At 40.6% G+C, this 25328-nt stretch overlaps 1 protein-coding gene across 1 annotated transcript in view; it reads left to right on the top strand.

Annotated features, from left to right (window-relative positions):
* The window catches only part of myo1d (myosin 1D), a 549120-nt gene that overhangs the window by 182434 nt on the left and 341358 nt on the right, over window positions 1-25328 (top strand). Inside the window, exon 15 of the mRNA XM_060849058.1 lies at window positions 23199-23365. Within this exon, the coding sequence (XP_060705041.1) occupies window positions 23199-23365 (167 nt within the window). The remainder of the gene's footprint in view (window positions 1-23198; window positions 23366-25328) is intronic.

Raw genomic sequence — 25328 nt, 5'->3', positions numbered from 1 at the left:
CCATTAACTGTATAAGTCCTGCCTTAATTTGCCTTGCCAAAATGCAACACCTCCATATTTATCTAAATTAAACTCCATCTGCCTCTCCTCAGTCCATTGGCCCTTTTGATCAAGGTCCAATTGTCTTTAATTTTGGACTTTCTAAATGAATAATGTATATTGTGATTTATTAAAGAGAGCGGTTAGCACTGCTGCCTCACAGCGCCTGAGACCCGGGTTCAATTCCCGACTCAGGCAACTGACTGTGTGGAGTTTGCACGTTCTCCCCGTGTCTGCGTGGGTTTCCTCCAGGTGCTCCGGTTTCCTCCCACAGTCCAAAGATGTGCGGGTCAGGTGAATTGTCCATGCTAAATTGCCCGTAGCGTTAGGTAAGGGGTAATAGGTAGGGGGTATGGGTGGGTTTCGCTTCGGCGGGTCGGTGTGGACTTGTTGGGCCGAAGGGCCTGTTTCCACACTGTAAGTAATCTTAAAAAAAAGAGCATATAAGAAGAAACAGTGTTGACATTTGCTGAAGCGTAGTTTGACTTTTTTTAGTACGGGTTCCACAAATCATAGTAAAATTGTTATTCTTTTCATTTGTAAATCTGCAATCTTCCACTTCACAGTGAATGACAAATGGAAGGAGAAAGTACATAATTCTAACCCTTAGAAATTGTAGAGATTTCCCAAAAATGCCAAAGTATACAGTAGGAAATATTCTCCTGTAGAGAAGGATCTCTTCCTTAGCCTGAGCTTGAAATAAAAAGTGAGGTTTGCAGATGCTGGAGATCAGAGCTGAAAATGTGTTACTGGTTAAAGCGCAGCAGGTTAGGCAGCATCCAAGGAGCAGGAAATTCGACGTTTCAGGCCAGAGCCCTTCATCAGGAATGAGGAGAGTGTGCCAGGCAGGCTAAGATAAAAGGTAGGGAGGAGGGACTTGGGGGAGGGGCGATGGAGATGTGATAGGTGGAAGGAGGTCAAGGTGAGGGTGATAGGCTGGAGTGGGGTGGGGGCGGAGAGGTCGGGAAGAAGATTGCAGGTTAGGAGGGCGGTGCTGAGTTCGAGGGAATCGACTGAGACAAGGTGGGGGGGAGGGGAAATGAGGAAACTGGAGAAATCTGAGTTCACCCTTGTGGTTGGAGGGTTCCCAGGCGGAAGATGAGGCACTCTTCCTCCAACCGTCGTGTTGTTATGTTCTGGCGATGGAGGAGTCCAAGGACCTGCATGTCCTTGGTGGAGTGGGAGGGAGAGTTAAAGTGTTGAGCCACGGGGTGGTTGGGTTGGTTGGTCCGAGCATCCCAGAGGTGTTCCCTGAAGCGTTCCGCAAGTAGGGAGACAGGCCGCCTCCAACACACAAGGGATGAACTCAGATTTCTCCAGTTTCCTCATTTCCCTTGCCCCCCCACCTTGTCTCAGTCGATTCCCTTGAACTCAGCACCGCCCTCCTAACCTGCAATCTTCTTCCTGACCTCTCCGCCCCCACCCCACTCCGGCCTATCACCCTCACCTTGACCTCCTTCCACCTATCACATCTCCATCGCCCCTCCCCCAAGTCCCTCCTCCCTACCTTTTATCTTAGCCTGCCTGGCACACTCTCCTCATTCCTGATGAAGGGCTCTGGCCTGAGCTTGAAAGTCCAGATTTTGTCTTTGACGCAGCAATGTCATACAAGCAAGACAATTTTAAAGGAGTCATTAACCTGATTAAAATAAATGGGTTATTGCCTGCAGCAAATTATTGCTCATAGCCAGTTGAGTTCACCTGCTGATATTGACATGATTTCCTTAGTGAGGAGACTATAAACTGTGTAAACAATGTAGTGCCATCTATTGACACAGAACTTGGTTTTTGTTTGTTGACATATGTTCATGCTATCTTTCTCGTCCAGCTGAAAGAATGCCGGTAGATTGATATCTCAGTATCAGTCATCGCATGAGATGCTCACTATTGAGCTAATAGTGTTGCATTGCAGTATAGTTTACAGATTAGACAGATCTGTACTTTTAAGACAATACATGAAGTAATAGCATGCAATATTCTAGTATTATTATACCCACCATTCTTTTAGTCATTCTGTGTATTGGATCTGTGTAGTATGTTCGGCTAGTTGGCAGTTTTATGTTAACATCAGGAAGCATAAAACACCGATTCTCTGCAAATCTGTGCTATTGTAACCATGCAAGTAAATAAATTGTATTTACAACCTGAGACTCCTACTTAGCAAGCTTGACTTTCCCTGGTCTTATAAACAACAAACTATATCGTTGTTGCAGGGAATTGGCTCTTAGTGCTACTAACTAATGTAAATAAATAATAACTCAAGGCTGAAAAGGTGGGGGCAGGGACATTATCTTTCTATCTTTGGGTTCAGAGTTGAAATTATAGGTACACTCAGGATAAAAGTACTACAACCAATCTAAAGGCTGCAAATGTGTACAGAAGCACAGTGAGTGTTCTTTTGCTTTCTCTCTCTTGCACTTAAACAGGTAGTTTAGAAGAGGTCAGGGCAACTCTGGTTGTCTGAAGACAATTTAAAAGTGCTTAAAAATAGCCACAATCAAAAAAAGTGACCCTGGAATAAAATGCAGATAAAAGCAGTAAAATAAATCATATATGAAAGAGGCTTTACCAATATCCAGGTGTAGGTCAGTTTTGCTATTCACAATTTATAAAAATGTGTTTAAAGAAACAAATTTGAAAGTTCATGCGGTGTCATCACTGTTTTCTTCATGGCATGAACATCTATAGCACAAATATGCAACACTTAAAGGTCAGCAACTTTTTTTTCTACTACAATAATGAAAGGAAAACCAAAAAAAAAGGATCAACACTATACTGCAATGTAGGTTGTTATACTGGCTTTTTGAAAGCCACAAAAAGAAAGCAGGAATATCAGACTATGGATTGATAATCCATTGACATTCTATCAAAGTATCGGTTACTTAAAGAAATGTTTGTTGTAGACCAACAAATACCTGACACAAATTTATAGATAGTCAAACTTCAACTCATTTTGGGCACTGAAAGGTTAAGAACAGCAAAACCCTCCATTATTTCCGACAATGACCACAAAGACCCTGAACAGGTTTTTTAGATTTTAATGGATCAATTTATATTTAAGTTAATTTCAAGATATAGAGGTTTCAATTCCCGTGATACCTATGACAGCTAGCTGAAACAGTCAATCAGTTTACAGGTAGGTGTCAGTGTAAAGGAACAGTATGTGATTGTCCAAAAGCCAGCTTAGCTAAAATACTTGTGGATCTGATCATCGCCCCTACACCATGAAATCCTTCAGTAAAGCGGTTTTGGACAAACCCACATAAGGTGTCATTGACACTCTTTTTGAGAAGTTTGACCCAATTCTAGCAAGCACTTGATTCTATAATACTATTGGAACTGGTGGCAGATTTGGTAGAACCTTCAGATATTCTATGGAATATGGCTTGTTTTCTACCAAATTACAGCCAGCTTTTTATGATGCATGCAAGCCGTGTTCCAAGAGTGAACATTAAATTTCTTGCATGTTTCAAGCCAGAGAAGCACCAAGTACAACACAATCTCCACAGCAGCTTGTGAAGAAGAGCCAAGCAAGGAACAATGCCAGAGAAGCTTCCTCCGTTCTGTCTATGCCACACAAGCATATTAACAAGATACAAGGAGTGACTGCAACATTACAGCTTATACCACAATCAGACAGTACATGAGGTAAACCCGCTATATTAGGTGGACTCAATCAGAATGGTCTGAAGCCATTATCTCCATCTAAGCGAAATACCACTAACTTGCATTGTTACTCAAACTGATAGTGGTTTTAGTGCAAATACACATCTTGTGTGAGTTGTACTCAAAAACTGACACAGTATAGTGCAGTCAAAACAAACTAAATTAACTGCTTACAACTGGTTAGACATCCTGTGCGGTGGCATAATTCATCTGACCTGTTAGTATCTTCCTTGGGATGAGCAACTCGAAGCTTTTACATTGTTGAATTTGATAGATTACCTACCTACCTCTGCGTAGATCTACTTATTAATATGATTCATAGATGACAGATCAGTTAGTTGCAACACCAAAGATGCCAGACCAAAATACCAATCTTGTACAAAGGTCACAGCTGGAGCAGAGTAGATTCAGATGATGACCAGATGCAACAGCTGAAAAAGATCATCGGCAGGTGGCATGAATGAAAAGTTTCTGAGATAAAGCACTCATTTTTCTTATTGAGAGATGAACTAGGACTCTCCGTGAATGTAAACTTTAAAGGCAAACAAATCATTCTGTCCGTTCCATGTCAAGACTTGCTCAACAGTAGGCATTCAGGTCACATGGTTGCAGAGAGTAGGAGTGGTGGGAGAAAGAGACTGATACGTGAATGTACATATTATCCTGGGATTAATAAAGACATTAATCAACATGTCAGTTCAATTAATCTCAGCAATCTGTTGTGATCCATTTGTTATTACTGGACAGACCAGATCTTGGACTGAAGTCTTGCTTGACTGATCGTATTTTGCTTGTTTTAGTTTTAAGAAGGTGGCCTCTCTCTGAAGCCTAAGTATGCACATGCAGGTTTGGTTTTAACAATAAAACAAATTTATTTCTCAAATAAAATATAATAAAAACTATTTGCACACTACAGTTTTGAAACACATGGTTAAAAATAATCCAGTTAATCCCCAATTCTCTTATCACCTAATCGCAGTGCATGATGCATTGTTGGAAAAAGGGAGAAAATGATTTCTGAATAAGAAACCTATCAGACACTCAGTCAACTGTTTCTCTGTCTACAGGCACTGCCAGACTTGCTGAGTTTGTTCAACACTTTCTACTTGTTTAAGATTTCCAGCATTCACAGTATTTTGCTTTTAAACAATTAATGAACATGTAGGCAGCCATCCTGACTTGAACCAAGTCAACAGATATGAGTTAAAAAGCATGTGGGTTCATTAAAAGCCAGTACCTTTTTACATTCAGTCCATTTTAATCCAGTGGTCAACTCCTGTAATGAACTAGGGAAGGGAAAAAAAAATAGTACTCCATATAATGAGTCACCCATCAAATAGGACATTGACTCTGGTACTGAAAATACCTTGCCACACATCTGCAAAAAACAATACATGTTGATTTATCATGGTAGCTAATGCACTACAGAGTGAAGCCATGCATCCCTGTTGCAATAATTGTGTAAGAGCTATATCTGATTATGGTGTACAATCACCATGATGTTATCTGAATATTTGCTACCTTTTCAATATAGCTTGTTGTGGCATAGAATGCAGACCAGGTAGGTCTGAGCATTTTATGATAATACATGACATTATGACGTGACATGTGGGATTAAGATACCAATCTCTCCTTTAGTCATTCACTTTATAAGAGAGACAACACCTTGTCATCAGTCAGTCAGCTATGTATATGTAATTTATAGTAACAAAAGTCAGTTGAAAACCCAGACTGTGTGTAAGCCTCTAGTCGTGTTGCCATGTAAACAGCATTGCAAATAAGCTAAAAGGCATCTGTCTCAACAGGAACTTAACAAAGGTGATCTATATTACATTGGATAACATAGAAAACCAACCCATATCAAATAGAAAATGAGAGTTTGGGATTTTGATGCTCGTGAATGATATATTATAGAAAACAAGCAATTGTTATAGCATTCATTGAACTAGAAAGCTTCTAATAATTTGTTTGCAGTGTGGACTAATTGATCTGGAATTTGACTGAAAGCTGTTAATGATCCTTTGAACTGTTTCCTGTGCCTGATGTTACACTCATGCTATCAAGAAAACACATTTTTACTTTGTCTGAGTTGACTTGACGAGGCACTGGGAAGAAATGAGCCAGAGACCTTTCATATGATGACTGTAACAATGATTCAATCAATAGGAAACTGAAATCCCTCTGTTAAAAGTCAAATCGAAATTGCTTTCTCCTGTTTGTTAGAGAAGAAGCTTTGTGTGGAGGCTCCCCCCTACTTTTTATTGGACATTAAAGGCCCATTCTCTATTGATTTGAGAGATAGTGAATCACTAATGGCTATAGCACAGATTGGTTGAAGTAAAAACATAATTGGACCATGACTGCAGGAGGCAGGGAGGTGTCAGTTTGTTTATCTAGAATCTGTCATTTTATCAGATTGTGATTTATCAGCCATTGACATAGTCAGTGCAGATCTAAGAATCAGTGCCTTTAGCTTTACTTCTCCGTTCTGGGTTTTCCTTGTTTCATATGAAGCATCCTCTTTATCTTAACATCAATATACTTCACTTTCTACTGCCCCTTCACTAAAGCATTCAAGGACTATTATTTATTTACCCAACCACAGTTTGCTCTTGTGAAAAGGACGATTTTTTGCTTTTGCATGTGAACAAGGCATTTCTTCAAACAAAACATTTTGGGATTAAGATCCCAGCAGTAACTTTCTCCCCACTCTATCGTTTTGAAGTTGAACAATGTTTTTTTCTTATTTGTTCTTAGGTTGTATGTCACCGGAAAGTGTATTGCTTATTCCTAGTTTCCCCCAAGAAAGTAGTGCTGAGCTGTTGCTTTGAGCCATTACCATCTTCTACTGTAAATAATTTCAACAGCACTGTTAAGAAGTGAGTTCTTGCTTGTTGAACCAGTCGGAGTGTAGGTTTGGCAATATATTTCCAAATCAACGTGGTGTAAGACCTGTTGATGTAGTTAGTTAGTCATATTCACAGGCATTTAGAGTCATAGTCATAGATTTGTACAGCATGGAAACAGACCCTTCAGTCCAACCCGTCCATGCCGACCAGATATCCCCACCCAATCTAGTCCCACCTGCCAACACCCGGCCAATATACCTCCAAACACTTCCTATTCATATACCCATCCAAATGCCTCTTAAATGTTGCAGTTGTACCAGCATCCACCACATCCTCTGGAATCTCATTCCATACACGTACCACCCTCTGTGTGAAAAAGTTGCCCTTCGATCTCGTTTATATCTTTCCCCTCTCACGCTAAACCTATACCCTCTAGTTCTGGATTCCCCGACCCCAGGGAAAAGACTTTGTCTGTTTATCCTACCCATGCCCCTCATGATTTTGTAAGCCCCTCAGCCTCCAATGTTCCAGGGAAAACAGCCCTAGCCTATTCAACTTCTCCCTATAGCTCCAACCATGGAAACATCCTTGTAAATCTTTTCTGAACCCTTTCAAGTTTCACAACATCTTTCTGATAGGAAGGAGACCAGAATTGCACACAATATTCCAACGGTGGCACAACATGACCTTCCAACTCCTGTACTCAATACCCTGACTAATAAAGGAAAGTACACCAAACACCACCTTCACTATCCTATCGACCTGCGACTCCACTTTCAAGGAGCTATGAACCTGCACTCCAAGGTCTCTTTGTTCAGCAACACTCCCTAGGACCTTACCATTAGGTGTATAAGTCCTGCTAAGACTTGCTTTCCCAAATTGCAGCACATTGTATTTATCTAAATTAAACTCCATCTGCCACTTCTCACCCCATTGGCCCATCAGGTCCAGATCCTGTTGTAATCTGAGGTAGCCTTCTTCCTAGCCTCATTAATCTTATTGGTTACTTCTTCAAAAAACTCAATCAAGTTTGTGAGACATGATTTCCCACGCACAAAGCCATGTTGACGATCCCTAATCAGTCCTTGCCTTTCCAAATACATGTCCCTCCAGATTCCCTCCAACAACTTGCCCACCACTGAGGTCAGGCTCTCTGGTCTATACTTCCCTGGCTTGTCTTTACCTCCCTTCTTAAACAGTGGCTATGTCTTTGGAAGCTTGTTGAGTTCATCTTGTAACTAGCATACATTGATGGAGAAAGCAGATGTTTCAGTTGGTGGATGGTACCATTTTAGGTCCTAATTGAGCATCATTTGAAGCTGTATTCACCTATCTACATGGAGAGTGTACTATTGCACTGCCTTGGTGGTAGACAGGCTTTGGGGAGCCATTCACTGCAGACCACCCAACCTCTGATAAGCTGTTGTAGTTGCAGTCTTTATGTAGACTGTCCAGTTAAGTTTCCAGCCTCATGACCCCCATCCCCACCCTATGCAAGATTTTGATAGTTTGAGATTTGAGCAATAATAATGCAATTGAATGTCAAAAGGTGGTGGCTCGGTTCTCTCATTGAGTATTGTCATTGCCTAGCACTTGTTTTGAACCTACTTTTTTGGGGAGCGCAGCTTCTACAGAATACTTAAGGCATTGAACATGTATTTTGTGTCAGTCTTCACAGTGGAAGAGACAAATAACATGCCAGATACTAACAAGGTAGGTGAGGACCTGGAAACAATCATTATCATGAAAAAGGTAGTGATGGGAAAACTAATGGAGCTAAAGGTAAGACAAGTCTCCTGGTCCTAATGAAATGCATCCCAGAGTGCTAAAAGAGATGGTGAGAGAAACAGCAATTGCACTTGTGGTAATTTTCTAAAATTCACTGGACTCTGGGGCAGTTCCAGCAGATTAGAAAACAGCAAATGTGTCACCACTGTTTAAAAAGGGAGGTAGATAAAAGATGGGGATTTATAGACAATTTAACTTAACTTCTGTAGTGGGGAAAATGCTTGAATGTATTATCAAGGGTGAAATAACATGACATCCAGATAAAATTGTCTCGTTGGGCAGATGCAGCATGGGTTCATCAAAGGCAAGTCCTGCTGAACTGGTCTACTGGAATTCTGTGAAGACATTATGGGAACAGTGGACAACGGGGACCCAGTAGATATGGTGTATTTAGATTTCCAAAAGGCATATTCGACAATTAGATGCATAAAAGGCTGCTGCAGAGGATAAAGATGTGTAGATTTCAGGTAATGTATTAGCAAGACTAGAGGATTGGTGAAGTAACAGGAAGCAAAGAGTGGAAATAAATGAGTGTTTTTCTGGTTGGCGATCAGTGACTAGTGGTATGCCTTAGGGATCAGTGTTGGGACTGCAATTATTCACAATTTACATTGATGATTTGGAGTTGGGGACCACGTGCAGTGTGTCAAAGTTTGTGGATGGCACTAAGGTGAGTAGCCTTGATGTGGAGGTGCAGCGCTCTTAAAGCTAGTATGTCCAACTAAACCTGTTGGACTATAACTTGGTGTTGTGTGATTTTTCACACGGGTGAGTGGGAGAGGAAAGTGTACAGAGGACTGTAAACCTTTGCAGAGGGACATGGTTCAAGTGAATGGGCAAAGGTCTGGCAGATAGACTACAATGGTAATAAATGTAAAGTCATTCATTTTGGGAGGAATAACAGGACAAAGGACTATTAGGTGAATGGAAAAAAATTGCAGCACTTTGCTATGCAGAGGGAGCTGGGTGTCCTTGTGCATGAATCACAGAAGGCGGGTCTGCAGGTACAACAGGTAATTAAAAAGGTAAATGAAATGTTGTCTTTTGTTGCTTAAAAGGATTGAGTTTCAAAGCAGTGAGGTTACGTTGCAGCTGTATAGGGTACAGATGAGGCCACACCTGGAGCATGGCATGCAGTTTGGTCTCCTTACTTGAGAAAGGATGTACTGGGACTAGAGGGGGTGCAGAGGAGGTTCACTAGATTGATTCTGGAGTTGAGGGGTTGGCTTATGAGGAGAGTCTGCGATTATATTCATTGGAATTTAGAAGGATGAGAGGTGATCTCATTGAAACATTTCTATTCCTTTTGTAATTTTATAAGATGGGAGTAGAAAGGATGATTCCACTGATGGATGAAACTCTGACAAGAGAGTATAGCCTCAAAATTAGGAGGAGCAGATTTAGGACTGAATTGAGAAGGAACTTCACCCAGAGGGTTGTGAATCTGTGGAACTCCATGCCCAGTGAAATAGGTGAGGCTTCCTCATTGAATGTTTTTAAAGCTAAGATAATTTTTTGAACAGTAAAGAAATTAAGCGTTATGGTGAGAAGATGTGTAAGTGGAGCTGATGCCATGAAAATATCTTACTGAATGGCGGAGTGGGCTCAAAGATCCTGATGGCCTACTCCTACTCCTAGTTATTATTTCTTATGTTCTTGGGAGCTTGTGAACCAAGGGAAGGGATGTTAGTTTGTTGTTCTTTGGAAATTGTGTTGTCCAAATGAGAAGTTGGAAACAGTGAATGCAGAGGTAGAGAGAAAACACATTTAAATCATTTAATCAGTCCTTTCTGGGGTAAAGTTAAAACGTAACTATTGTGTTTGTTGATCTAGTTTTACCATAAATTTATATCTAATTTTTTTTAGATAATGAGTTAAATGAAAACCGTTTTGTAAATGTCCTAATAACAGAAAGAGATGTCAGCATGGAAGCAGCAGCTAATTGATGAGTCATTTGTTAAAGTCCGTGTATTAGTGTAGTAGAAGCTCAGACCCATGGAACATGTATCCTGTTCCCAATGGGAACTGAAGAACATTTCTCCTGCAAGTCCTGGAAAACCACACATACAGGAAATGTCAGCTGCAGCATCTTGAGATCTGGGTTTCCCAGTTTGACAATCATCTAATATCACTGCAGTGTATCCACACGTTTGACTATTCTCTGGTGAGCACTTTCATAGAAGCAGTTTCACTACAACTTAAAGTTATGCAGGTAGAGAGTAACAGGTGAATATCAAGTAGTCAAGAGGAAGAATAAGGCAGGTCATGTTCATATTTCCATGTGGCTATCTGCCCCTTCAGCTCACCAACCTTGTATACCATGTTCCACACATTCACATATGTGCAAAGCAAACCTCATTTTGGCCATAAGCAAAAACAGAAAGTGTTGGACAACCCCAACAGGTCTATCTGTATCTTGGACAGAGATAAAGACGTAACATTTTGAACCTAATATGATTCTTCAGAATTGAAGAGGTGAGAATGTTGCAAAGGTTGGGAGAGGAGTATGGAACAGAAGAGAAGGTCAGGAAAAGCTGAATGTAAGGGGGATTAGAGGTCAAAGGTGTCCTGGAAGAAAAGACAAAGCATAGATCCAGAGTAGGTTTTAATAGCATAGTTTAGGTCAGCTCTAACTGAAAGCAAAGCTATGAAAACAAGATGAGGGCAGTGGGTATATCAAAATAGAGGATGGCTCAGATCTGAAATTGCTGAACTTAATCTTGAGCTCAGAAGGCTTCAAAGTGCCTGGGAAGAAAATGAGACTGTGCTCTCCAAATTGCATTGTGATTCATTGGAAAATGGCTGCAGACCTTGGACACACATGAGTGTAAGATGGAGTATTGAAATGTCAAGTGACCATTTGGGGATTGAACTGAGGTGTTCTGCAAAGTGGGCACCCAATCTGTGTTTCATCCCCTCAGTGCAAAAGTGACTGTATTGGGAGTAGTCAATAGACAATAGGTACAGGAGTAGGCCATTCTGCCCCTCGAATACAACAGAGTAAATTGAAAAAGGTTCATGTAAATGGCTGTTTCACTTGGAAAGAGTGGGAGTTGGACAACAGGTAGGGCAGAGGCTTTTAAAAAAAGAACAAGCATTGCACTTTTCTAATTGACCTTATTACATTTCCTCATTCTCTGGCCACCTGATACCAACTACTTTGGATTCCCTTGCTATCCATCTCTTCTAATTCTACTGCACATCCTGGTGTTCGTCTCTAATACTACCACCTTGCTCCCATAACTCTGCAGAGTTCAAATACCTTCTGGCTGAAAGAGAGGCTGGACACAGATACAAAATATTCTTGAATGCAAAGTGATTTGATTTGCATCAATTTATAATTGTCATGTGTACCAAGGTATAGTGAAAAGTGTTGTTTAATGTGCTTTACAGGGTGATCACACAATATGTGTGTATCAGGGTAACAGAACTGAGTGCAAGATGCAATGTTACAGATGCTGAGAAGGTGCAGAGAAAGAGACCAGCATTAACATTAAAGAGGTCCATTTAAAAATCTAGTAGCAAGGAAGCAGCTGTTCTTGTATCTCTTTGTATGTGTATTCAAACTTCTATATCTTCTGCCTGATGGAAGAGAGTATAACTGGTGTGGGAGTAGTCTTTGATTAAGTTGATTGCTATCCCAATGCAGTTGAGGAAAGATAGACAAAGAAAGAGAGTGGGATGCATAACAATATTAACTCTGAACAACATTATAGGTACTGAAGAGCAAAGATGTCCAAGAAAGGTCAAAGGCAGAATCCATTTATTTACAGCTAAGAAACAACAGAAGGATAATTTGTGACGTTTCTAAAGCACAAACTTTTAAAACAAGTGTTGGCTGTAAGACGATTACATCGCCAACATTTTAAGTGCTGTTTCTAAAGTGCAATTTTTCTATCGTGGGGTTGCACAAGAACGCAACTGTACATTATAGATGAACTGACTGTGGGTCATCAAATATTGGGAAAGATTTAGAAAAAAAAATGGGTAAGGAAATTATAGAGAGATATAAAACATATGCAGTAGTTTTAAATTGGGTTTGTTCTTTCACATTTGCATCACTGACTAAGTCAGCCTTCCTTTCTCATGTTCATTTGCCTTAAAGTGATGCAACATAGCATTTGGAGGAAAGTAAGGGTAGAAACTGTCAAGGCATTGGGCACAGTCTTACAATTCATAGATGTCCAGAGAACCCAAGAATTGCAAATCATATATCCTTGTTCAGGTAAAATTGTTCAAAACAATAGGCCAGTCAGTTAAAACTCAGTGGTGTTACAACCTTTAAAACCAATGAACCAGATCCTCTGGTCAGTGTTGGCGAAGGTACTGGGATTGCAGTCTGGATACCAAATTTTAGTGGTTTGTGGTTGGGGTGATTTCCTGTCAATAATGATCCTTTCTATGCTGACCCTTAAGAGGCCTGTCTAATTCAGTGGTGGAGAATCAACCATTTGAGTCTAGGAATAGGCATTTGACTAACATAACAACACATAGTTTATGCAGAGTTAAAAATCACACAACACCAGGTTATAGTCCAACAGGTTTACTTGGAAGCAGACTAGCTTTCGGAGCATCACTCCTTCATCAGGTGGTAGTGGGTAGCAGTAAGTATAGTTAACAGTCACATGCAGGGTGATATGGTTGCTCAGTGGTTAGCATTGCTACCTGTCAGTGCCCAGGTCCTGGGTTTGATTCCACCCTTTCCTGTCTGTGGAGTTTGTATATTCTTCCTGTGTCTGTGTTTCTCTTCTGGGTGCTCTCACAGACCCTCCCACAGTCAGAGGATGTACAGGATCGGTGAATTGACTGTGGAAAATGTAGGGTTACAGGGATAGGGTAGGGGGCTGGGTGGGGTGCTCTTTGGAGGATCAGTGTGGACTCAATGGGCCAAATGACCTGCTTCCACACTGTAGGAAGTTTTGGTTTAAAAAAATATATAAAACTATAAGGAAACAGATGAGTGGAGTGTCTGCACTGACACTCCTGTTAGGCTGCTATATTCTCCATCCAAAGACTGTGTTAGATCATCGAGTTGGGTGTTAATTCTTTGAGAACCATTACCTAGCTGATTCATCTTTAATCTGCCCATTTAACAATTTTACAGTGGAATATTTGCACCATCATATGTCACCTTCAGGAAAACAGGGACAAATGGAATCAGGTAGCAATTGTCAAAAAATTCATTGCAATTGCACTTTTTTCTTGTCATGAAGTGAAAACACACCACTTAAACCAATGAACTGAAGACCAATCATATATTGCTTTAAATAATTATCAACTTCCAATATTGCGTGACCTCATCCTGCTAGTCGTGCTAAACCTCTCTCATACTCTGACAATGTTTTGAAATTCTTCCTCTACCATACAACAATGTTCAACCCTCTCTCATCCTCTAAATGTTTCCTACTTCATCCCGACATTAGTCACCCATGTGTTTCTCACCTGAAAGTGATTACTGCCTCCTCTCATCTGTGTTTATGCCCTCTTTCACTGTGAATGTTCTCTGCTGTTCCTTGCTACGATGATGTGACTCATTTTTATCCACCACCCAGCAGTTTTTAGCCTTCCTCTATCCCCTGTACAATGTCCATCATCTGCCTCTGGAAAATGTTCAGCACCTCTGTCCCTCCCCACTTTTGGCAATTCTGAACCTTCCAAGACCATCTGTTCCAGAGCCAGGGATTCTGCTTGTTGAGTCAGGAGTGGGTGTGGATTTGGCATGGGTGCTGTTGAACACTATCGGTAGTGCAGGGAGTACTGACCACTGTCAATACAACAGCTGCGTATTGGTCTGGCTGCTGAAGTACTTTTGCACTATGCTGCTTTTATACCTGATGTAACAGCTATGGAGTCATAGAGATGTACAGCACGGAAACAGACCCTTCAATCCAACCCGTCCATGCCGACCAGATATCCGAACCAAATCTTGTCCCATTTGCTAGCATTTGTCCCATATCCCTCTAAGATAAGTCCACTTAAAAATGAGAGGAAGTATAGCCCAAACATTCAAAGTCCTCCATGACTTGAGCCATCTGACCACACTGCCATTGGAAAAATGGAGCAATCTAGGCAGGTTGAAACAGTTAATTGGAATTTTAAGTTTCCTATATCAATATCACAGAAGTGTTCAAATCAGAACTTCCTAGGATCTGAAGGTGGATCTTGGACATAAGTTGAACAAGGCGCCTCTCTCTATGTTAGAAACTTTGCAGCGACAGTTTAGGATAATACAGAGTCATGAGGTAAATGTGGGTTTATCAAGGAAAGGCGGCACAGACTCATTAAGAGGAAATGGAGTTAACTAGCTGAAATTTTTAAAATTTGCACATCGGATGTGAGTGACACTGGCTTGGCCAGCATTTATTGGTCATTCTTAGTTGCCCTCGTGAAAGTGGTGAGCTACATCTTTGAACCAGTGTTGAGCATATGCTATTGGTAGATCCACAATGCCATTAGGGTGGAAATTCTAGGATTCTGCTTCAGTGACAATGAAGGGGTGGTGATATATTTCCAAGTCAGGATGCTGAATGACTTGAAGGGGAACTTCCAGGCAGTAGTGTTTCTATGTATTTTCTGCTGCCTTTGTCATTTTAGATGGAAATCATCATGGGTTTGGAAGGTGCTGTCTCAGGATCTTCGGTGAATTTTGGCAGTGTATCTTGCAGTTAGTAGTAACAGTGCACTGAGTGTCAATGGTGGAGAGAGTAAATAAGAACATGACAAATAGGAGCAGGAGTAGGCCATCTGGCCCATCAAGCCTGCTCCACCATTCAATAAGATCATGGCTGAGTTCTTGTGAACTCAGCTGCACTTACCCGCTTACCTTAATTATTTTACGTTCAAAAAGTATCTTCGCCTTCAAAACATTCAATGGGTGTCCTCAACTGCTTCACTGGGCAGGGAATTTCAAAGATTCACAACCATTTGGGTGAAGAAATTCCTCCTCAACTCTCGATCCTAAATCCGCTCCCCTTTATTTTGAGGCTATACCGTCTAGTTCTAGTTTTGCTTGCCAGTGTTAATAACCTCCCTGCTTCTATCCTGTCTATGCTCTTCATAATTTTACATGTTTCTGTAAGATATCCCTTTCATTGTTCCTGCGATAGTGACCACAACTGCCTCACCTTTACCATAGCCATAGAGAGGAACAGGAACAGACAGTATGGGAAGGTATTAAACTGAGGGAGGGGAATTTATACTGCTATTAGACAGGAGCTGTGAACAATTGTTCTACAGGAAATGTCCAACAGAAATGTGAAGACTGTTTAAGGAGCACTTGTTGCGAGTGTTGGATACGATTGTCCCAATGAAACAGGCCTCTTTCCTTGGTGAAGGAGTCTTGGATGCCTAGAGAAGAGGAGTTTTTGTCAAGGGGAAGAAGGAAGCTTATTTAAGGTTGAGGAAGCAAGCATCTGGCACAGCTTTAGAGGATTACAGGGTAGCTAGGAAAGAACTCACAAATGGACTGAGGAGACCTAGGAGGGGGCATGATAAAGCCTTGGTGGGAAGGATTAGGGAGAACCCGAAGGGGTTCTACACTGGCGTGAGGAATAAGAGAATGATTGGAGAGAAGGTAGGGCTGATCAGGATGATAGAGGGAACTTGTTTGGAGTCTGAAGAGGTAGGGGAGGCCCTAAATGAGTTTTTTGCTTATAATCACTAGAGAGAGGGACCGTGTTGATAGTGAGAACACCGTGGGCCATGTTAATAGGCTTGAACAAATGGATATGAAGAAAGTGGATGTACTAGAAATTCTGGGAAGTATCAAGGTAGGTAAATCCCCAGGGTCAGATCAGATATATTCAAAGTTACTATGGGAAGGGAGGAATGAGATTGCTGCGCCTTTGGTGTTGATCTTTGCATCCTCATTCTCCATGGGAGTAGTACTCGATGATTGGAGGGAGGCAAATGTTATTTCTCTGTTCAAGATGGGGAATAGGGAAATCCCTGGGAATTACAGGCCAGTCAGTTTTAAGTCTGTGATAAGCAAGTTACTGGAAAGGATTGGCATTTATGATTATTTGGAAAAAACGTAGTTTGTTTAAAGATAATCAGCATGGCTTTGAGAGGCACAGCAAGTCGGGCAGCATCCGAGGAGCAGGAAAATCGACATTTCGTGCAGGAACCCTCGGGCTGACTGGCTGTGTTTTTCCGGCACTACTCTAATCTTGACTCTAATCTCCAGCATCTGCAGTCCTCACTTTAGCCATGGCTTTGAGAGGGGTAGGTCATGCCTCAGAAGCCATATTAAGTTCTTTGAGGATGTGATGAGACAGGTTGACGATGGTCAAGCAGTGGATATGGTGTATATGGATTTCTGTAAGGAATTTGATAAGGTTGCCCACGGTAGGCTCATTCAGGAAGTTAGGAGGTATGGGATACAGGGAAGTTTGGCTGTCTGGGTACAGAATTGGCTGGCTGAAAGAAGACAGCAAGTGGTAGTGGGTGGAAAGTATTCTATCTAGAAGTTGGTAATGGTGCCCTGCAGGGATTTGTTCTTGGGCCTCTGCTCTTTGTAGTTTGCATAAATGACTTGGATGAAGAAGTGGAAGGGTGGGCTGGCAAGTTTGCCAATGACACAATGTTAGTGGTGTTGTAGATAAAATTGAGGGGTGTAGCAGACAACAACTAGACATTGATAGGATACAGTGCTGGACTGAGAAGTAGCAGAGTTCAAACTGGATAAATGTGAAACAATTAATTTTGGAAGGTTGATTTTGAATGCTGAATACAGAGTTAAAGACAGGACTCTTGACAGTGTGGAGGAATAGTGGGATCTTGGAGTCCGCTGACACAGATCTCTCAAAGTTGATAGGGTTGTAATCAAGGCATATGGTGTTTTGGCTTTCATTAACAGTGGGATTGAGTTTAAAAACCGTGAGGTTTTGTTGCAGCTCTAAAAAATCCTGGTTAGACCACACTTGGAATATTGTGTCCCGTTCTGGCCGCCTCATTACAGGAAGGATGCAGATACTTTAGAGAGGGTTCAGAGGAGATTTACCAGAATGCTGCTTGGTTTGGAAGGCTTGTCTTACGAAGAGAGGTTGAGTGAGCTCGGGCTTTTCACACTGTAGAAAAGAAGGAAGAGAGGTGACTTGATAGAGGTGCACAAGGTAATGAGAGGCAGAGATAAAGTAGATAGCCAGAGACTTTTTCCCAGGGCAGAAGTGGCTGTCATGAGGGGTCATAATTTTAAGGTGATTGGAGGAAGGTTTAGGGGAGATGCCCGAGGTAGGTTCTTTACGCAGTGAGTGGTGGGTACGTGGAATGCACTGCCAGTGGTGTAAGTAGTGTCAGCGACATTAGGGACATTTAAGCAACTGCTGCACAAGCACATGGATGGCAGTAAATTGAGGGGTGTGTAGGATGGTTGATCTTAGATTAAGAAAAATAGTCAACACAACATTGTGGGCTGAAGACCCTGTACTGTGCTGTACTGTTCTATGTTCTATAAAGCAACCTTCTCAATTCTAGAATCAGCATGGTGAACCACCTCTGTGCCCCCTCCAGTGCCAGTACATCCTTTCTCAAGTAAGGAGACCAAATCTGGGCACAGTACTCTAGGGGTGGCCTCATCTTATACAGCTGTAGCATAACCTCCCTATTTTTAAACTCCATCCCTTTAGCAATCCTTCTTTATTACCTGCCAACCGACTTTGAGATTGTCACAGTCAAGCCTTGTCCTGGATGGTGTCAAGCTCAGAGCTGCAACGATGTAGAAGAGTGGAGAGTATTCCATCACACCCTTGACTTGTCAATGTTGGGCAGGATCTGGGGAGTCAGGAGATGAGTTACTTGCCGCAGTGTTCCTTGCTTCTGACCTGTTCTTGTATATTGCTGACTCCAGTTGAGTTGGTAATGCTCAGAATGTTGGTAGTAAATGATTCAGTGATGGATACACCATTGACCTGAATATCAATAAGGCCAATTATGTTGTCGGACATTGAACAAGCTTTTTATGCAAATTACTGCTGAGTGAGAAATTTGCAGGTGCATAACAATGCTGTGAGATGCTCCTAGTGTCAAGTTAGGTTTTGCTAGACTATTCAGACTAATAGAAAATCAGCTTATTACTTAGAAAGAAATTGCCAAATACTGCTTTACGGAGAGATCAGTGTGTCCCTGACAGTGAATCTTAATATTAACATGCAAACATATAATGTACTAGGAAAGCTAATAGTGTTGGCCTTAATTGTAAGGAAAATATAGTATAAAAGTAGGAAAGTCTTGCTAATTGTACAGGACATTGTTGAAATAATGCACTTTTTGTTTGCTGAAAGTGGTTCGTGGAACATTCACTGTATTGAATTACCGAATGAAATGTTATGAAAGCTTGAGCAGATTGAGTCTGTTCTCATTGGGGCCCATGGAATGAGAGACTGTCTTGTTGAGACGTGCAAGATTCTGAGGGGGCTTTACAAGGTAGATACTTCCTCTTGTGGAAAATTATTGGGAGCAGTTTCAAAATGGTTGATGGGATATTTCAGATGGCGGTGAGGAAATTCTTCTCTGTGCTAGAACATTCCAAAGATTAACCGACCTCAAAGAGCAGTTGAGGCTGCATTAGGCAGATTTTTGATTTGAGGGGCAGGAGAAGTGAAGTTGAGGCTGCTAACAGATCAGCTGTTATTTTACTGAGTGGTTGAGGTGGCTTGAAGGGTCATGGCCTGACCCTGTTTCTTCTGTTCTTGTCTTTTTGACCATTTCAAAGGGCTGCATTATTTGCTTCAGCCACTTTAGATCCCAGTTTGGATTTTGAAGAAGGGTTAAGTGAACTTTTCAAACGTTTTCTCATTTGTTAGTTCATTGCATGCGAGCGTTACTCCATTATCATTGACCATTCCTAATTACTTCTGAATGGCTTCCCAGATCATTTTAGGGGCAGTTTGACTCAACTACCTTTGAAACTTTGTGCGTTCTAGTTGGAATGAGCTATAAAAGCCTTTTACTATAAGGGGTTCATTGTACATGATCTTGTTGGCTTTACTTTGTGGTCCAGTTTGTACCAGAAATCTTTAGATGGTTTTCCAGAGTATTGAATGAAATGTCGAAAGCAAAGCAGTAGGTTTCTTATAAATGCCATCGTATGTGAGCTTGAGTGTAGTCATTTAAAGTTTAGTAACCATTTCAGCAGCCATAAATGTCACTGTCAAAAACCATTTGGATAGATGTGGATTAAACAATTCAGTTGTTTTTGCTTATTAATCGTAACTACTGACAAAACTAGACCTAGATTTGTTTCTGATGATGGATCTATGTTGGGAGTATTGCAGCTGAATGAGGATAATCTGGTGAGCACTAACAGTGTCTCAAGGTTCACTGTATTCTTTTTTTTGTGGCCTGATTTCTAACATTGTCAGGGGAAGCTGTCTTATCTTTCTGTTTCCCTCATTATGCTGGGAAGATTGCTTTTTTTTTTGTCTGATGGAACTTTGCAGAATGCTGCCTGTTTTCTTTTGATTTGCTTTGCAGGACACTAACCATCTAAACTGACAGCGGTGATTGATTACATTCTTGTCCCAAATGCAATATCTACAGTCTCCAATTCCCTCTATTATTACATCTTTAGTTTGTCTTTCTTCCACAATAGCTGTCCTTGAGTCTTGAATCCTCCTTGAAATGTGCCAGAGTTAATGTGTTGGCAATGTTTCTGGACAGCAGTGATGAAACTCAAATAATATTATTGCTAGCATAGCACCGCAAAGGTATCCAAATGAATTTGTTGCATGTCCAGATTAATTATAATCCAAGGTTTCACACATGATGTTTTTCCTAATGCACTGCTCTGCATTGTTGATATAGATTGGTACAAAACTCTTAGTACATAGCAACTTAGGTCCTTTGGTGACTATCGGCATAATTTGAATTTTGACTTTTATGGTTGCAATTTTTAATTAGTTTCTATTATGTTTGCAATGTTATATAAGCGTGGAATAGATTGGAAATACATTTTTGGAGGATCCTGCTTTCAGGTCAGACTTTTAGTCAAATTTACAAATGAGGAATTCTGATTCCTCTGGTCAATCATTTGGCCTGCCATCTCCTGTCATTCCCATTCACTCCATCCTCCTCTTTCTCTCACTTTCATTCCCTTCCTTATATCTTTTTTCTTCTCTTTCTCTCGCTTCCCCTTCTCTTCCTCCTTTTCTCTGTCTCTTTACTCCACCGACCCAGCTGCTTTGTTTGAACTTTACTTGTTTCACTGTTAGCATTAGATGGTTTGTGTTCTTCATACTACTTGCTTTCCTCAATTTTTACTTACTATTTTTTTCTGTGATTTCCTGATTGTTTTAGTTGACTTCCTTTAAATCTGATGCATTGAGTAATCCTTTGACAATGCTTCTTTGTCTAAAACTATCTAATTATATTGTCAGAGGTTTGAATTATGTTAGCTTTAATTGTGATAAATATTTCCTATAATCCATGATTGAAAGATCTCTCCAAAGTGTCATCCCAGAATGTTTAGTGTCGGTCCTGATCTGCAAATTATACATGTTAAATTGTACAGTTTTTTTGGATACTTTTTTTCATTACTGCATTATTGTCATGACCGACACACGACACTGAAGCTATCAGTTGGTGCGTATATGGATGGTTTGGAAAACAAATTTACACATGGTTCCTGAGCAAAGGAAGCATAGTTAGTAAGTTTGTGGATGAAGCCACAGTTATTGGAATAGTGGATAGTGAAGAAGGTTATCCAGGATTACAAAGGAATCTTAATCAGCTGGGTCAGTGGGCTGAGGAGTGGCAGATGGATAAATGCGAGGTATTGCATTTTGGTAAAACAAATCAGATCAGGACTTATATAATTAATGATTGGGCCATGGGTACTGTTGTAGAACAGAGAGACCTAGGGGTTCAGGTGCACAATTCTTTGAAATTTATGTGGTATGTTTGGTATTCAGCAAGCTTGCCTTCATTGCTCAGACCTTTGAGTAAAAGAGTTGAGATGGTTGTGTTGAGGTTGTATAATGATTTTGGGGAGGCCTTTTCCGGAGTACTACGTGCAGCCGTGGTATAGGAAGGACATTATTAAACTGGAGAAGGTTCAGAAAAGATTTGCCAGGACATTGCTGGGAACGGAGGGTTTGGGTTATGAAGTTAGGTTTGGACTTTCTTCACTGGAGCATTGGAGGTTGTAGAGTGACCTTAGAGTTTTATAAAATTATGAGGGGCATAGATAAGTTCAATAGCAAAAGTATTTTTCCTGAAGTGGGGAATGCAAAACTGGGGATCATGTTTTTCATGTGAGAGGAAAAAGACCTTAAGGACATGAGAGGCAACATTTTGAAATGGAGTGGTTAGTGTGTGGCATGAATTGCCAGAGGAAGTGGTGAATGTAGGTACAGTTGTACCACTTAAAAGTCATTTGAATAAGTAAATGAATAGTAAATGTTTGGAGAGATATGGGTCATGTGCAGGTGGGACTAATTTAGTTTGGGAACATGGTTGGCTGGACCAAAGAATCTGTTTCCATGCTGTTTGACTTTGACTCCTAAGTACTTGAATCTTTGGAAGTCACAGGTTAATGAGGCCAGTGAAATAAAGCAATCAAGAGGAATAGCGCTGGGGAAAAAAAATGCTAAACTTGTATAAGAGTTTGGTTAGATCACAGTTAGACTTGCCACGTCAAGTCCATAAAATGGTTGCTGTTGTGTATGGACTTCAGAACACTGGAGCAAATGTTATGTGGTTATACTTCCAAGATTGCTAAACAGCAGATTGGGAACGGAGTTGGAAAATACTGGAACTGGAGCACCAGATCTAAAGAGCACATGGAGGTGAACATGTAACGATAGATTAATCTTTAATTAGTGCAACTATAAGGTCAGAGCCTGGTGTATCCATGATTACCACTTATAGCTGTAATAAGTACCAGTGTATGATAAATAGTGTTAATTTGTTGTCTAATCATGAAGACTGCCCTAGACTTTGCCTTCTCAACCAGTCTGTCTTGACCCAAAACACTCCGTGAGACGTTAAACCAAATGGTGAAAGAGTTGCCATTTATTAAAAAGTGTAGGAATGGATACAAAACATATGTCCAAAGATGATACAGGAAATGTAGGTTTCTCTTGGAAATAGAAACCTGAAGGGTGTCCAATGTCTTTATGATGACCAAAGATTCTGATCAAATAGGGACAGTGTTTCCACTTGTGTGGAAGAACTAATCAATACAAGATAATCACTAACAAGATAATCACTAAGGGATCAAGTCAGACTCTGGTAAAGAGTGGTGAGGATGTGGAAATCACTGCCTTAAGGAGTACTGAAAAATAATGATGATTTGAGTGGACACTGAATAAGTATATGAGGAAGAATTAAGATAACCAAGGTTACACTACTGGAGACAATGAGAAAGTAAGGGAGCAGGTTCAAACAGAGTATAAACATCAACATGGCTGTTGGCTTATCTTGTACATCTGCAATTTTACAAAGAATGACCATCAGTGGTTCCAATGATGCATGAAGAGTGAATTTACAAAAATCCTGTACTATCACTCCTTGAACTACGTAAAACATTGGAGAACAGAATTATTGACTTCCAAGCACTTGCAGTGTTTCTGCAAGTAAAACTATGTCTGTACACACACTCCAGCACTAAATGTGACTGATTTAATGAAAGCATATTGTATAGCTATATTGGCATTTGTGCTATTGCTGCCATATTGTATGCGTGCCAAAGCACTAAGGGTGAGATTGGCCTAACTGATACATAAATTTACGGTACTGTCATGATCCATTTACACGTTTCCATCAGCACTGGATCGCAAACAAAATTCATTGTACAGCATCAAAAGTGTTTTGCCTGTTGGACATGAGAATTTATAGATGACTATTTCTGTTTGGCAGGAGCCCTACTATGTCCGTTGCATCAAGCCCAATGAGCAAAAATCTCCACTGCTGTTTGACGATCAGCGCTGTCAGCATCAAGTTGAATATTTAGGTTTAATGGAGAATGTTCGTGTTCGAAGGGCAGGATTCGCTTACCGACAGTCTTATGATCGGTTTCTACAGAGGTAAATGTTTATGATCAAGTCTGATAAACTTTGAGGGGTTAAAGAAATATAAATAATCATATAAAGTTAATTTTGTCATATGTTGTGCCATAAATCATCAAACATAGTGAAATGAAAAGATTGAAATTGTTGGTAATGCATTGATTGGGACTTGGAAGAAGTTTTTGTCTCAATTATAGACTGTCAGTTATCATCTGATCATTCCATCCCAGCCTTAAATTATCATTGAAGTCAGTTTTAGATTGGTGCAATTTTGTTCAATTGAAACCCATATCTTCTGAGCACTTTTACATTTGAACATGTGCCACTAGTCATGATGTAGATCAAGTAGGAAAGGGACTTAACTCTCTTGACCTCAAATGACCACTCTTCAGAACAGAAAATGCCACAGACTGGATACATTCAGAGGAATAGAGTTCATTTTGTTCTTGTCATCAATGTTCTTTGGCAGTCAGTAAGACCTCAAGCCTGCTGCAGACAGAACTACAGACTTGTGTTTCTTATTTGGATATGAACTGAACCACTAGGTGGAGCTCTTTGCAGCGTTATATTTTCTCACTGAGGGAATTAGGAACTGGAATGAACCCTCAAGAGTTCATTCTGTTAATTGGCCCAGGAAGAATAGTATTGACAGAGCATAGAAGAGGTGTTCTGGAAAAAGAACATCCAATGCTGCAGAGGAAAAAAAACAAAAACAGCATTATTGTGCAATATTTGTCACTTGAGGCATGACATTAGAACCAATGAAGAAATTCATGAACCATGCTGATCTGCTGCTACATATTGAAGAAAACTGTTGAGATGGCAAAACTCTGAAGGGAACCGAGCTGTGCATAAATGTAAACATGGTGCTGACATCCAAAATCCTTACTATCACTGAACATTTGTGAAAGCAATTATCACTTGCAATGTAACTTGCAGCTGATCTGAATAGGTACAAAGACATTGAAACTATGTGCTCAGTACCAGTCCTACCTAGAATGTGTACTGCGATAGGAAGTGTTGATTGGCATAGGAAGTGTTGATTGCACACGACCCTTATTTTAATTTCTCCACTCTTGGCAGTTTATGTTTTTAATTGCCTCAGCCTCAGAATCTGGAGCTTTTGTCCTAATTTCTTCACCTGTACGTTCTCACTTCTTGAAATCTATCGCTTTGGTCAGGTGTTTACTCATTCATACTGTTATTTTCCATGAGGTTGCATGTCAATCTTTGTTTGTTAATATCCTATGAAATGTTCTGGGACATTTTATGGTGAAGATGCTACACCAATGGAAACTGTTATTGAAAAGGCAGAGGTGTAAGCAATCAGGTTCTGAAATCTGTTCTACTCTTTTTACTAATCTGTACTTTTTTATATCCAAGAGGAATATGGGTATCACTGGCTAGGCCAGCATTTTTTGCCGATCCTTGATTATCCTGGAAAAGTGATAGTGAGCTGCCTTTAGATCCTCTGGAGCTTTGGGGAGTAAGTAATAAGTACTCCTGTTAGATATGAAATTCTAGGATTTTGACCGTGACAGTGTAGGGACAGTAACAAAGTACCAACTCCAGTTTGAAGGGTGACTGCAGGGGAACCTACAGCTGATGGTGTTTCCATACATCTACTGTCCTTAACCTTCTAGGTGGCAGAGGTTATGGGTTTGGAAGATGCAGTCTGAGGAGCCCTGGTGATTTGCTGCATATATTATGAATTGCACACGGCTGCCACTGGGCATTGGTGTTGCGAGGAGTGAATGTTAAAGGTGATGACTGCTTTGTTCTGGTTGATGTTGAGTTTTTGAGAGTTGTAACTCCAGTCATCCAAGCAAGTTGGGAGTATTCCATCACAGTCCTGACTTGGGCCTTGTAGATGTTGGACACCCTTGCACGTCAAAGGGTGATGGTTAGATTTTCTTTTGTTGTAGATGGTCATTGCTGGCACAAGTGCTATTTGTTGAATGCTACTAAATGTTGTCCAGGT

This window comes from Hemiscyllium ocellatum, chromosome 32 (genome assembly GCF_020745735.1).
Source record: "Hemiscyllium ocellatum isolate sHemOce1 chromosome 32, sHemOce1.pat.X.cur, whole genome shotgun sequence".
Lineage (NCBI taxonomy): Eukaryota > Metazoa > Chordata > Chondrichthyes > Orectolobiformes > Hemiscylliidae > Hemiscyllium > Hemiscyllium ocellatum.
Note: the sequence above shows the minus strand (reverse complement) of the source record. Positions and strands in the feature narration are given on the sequence as shown.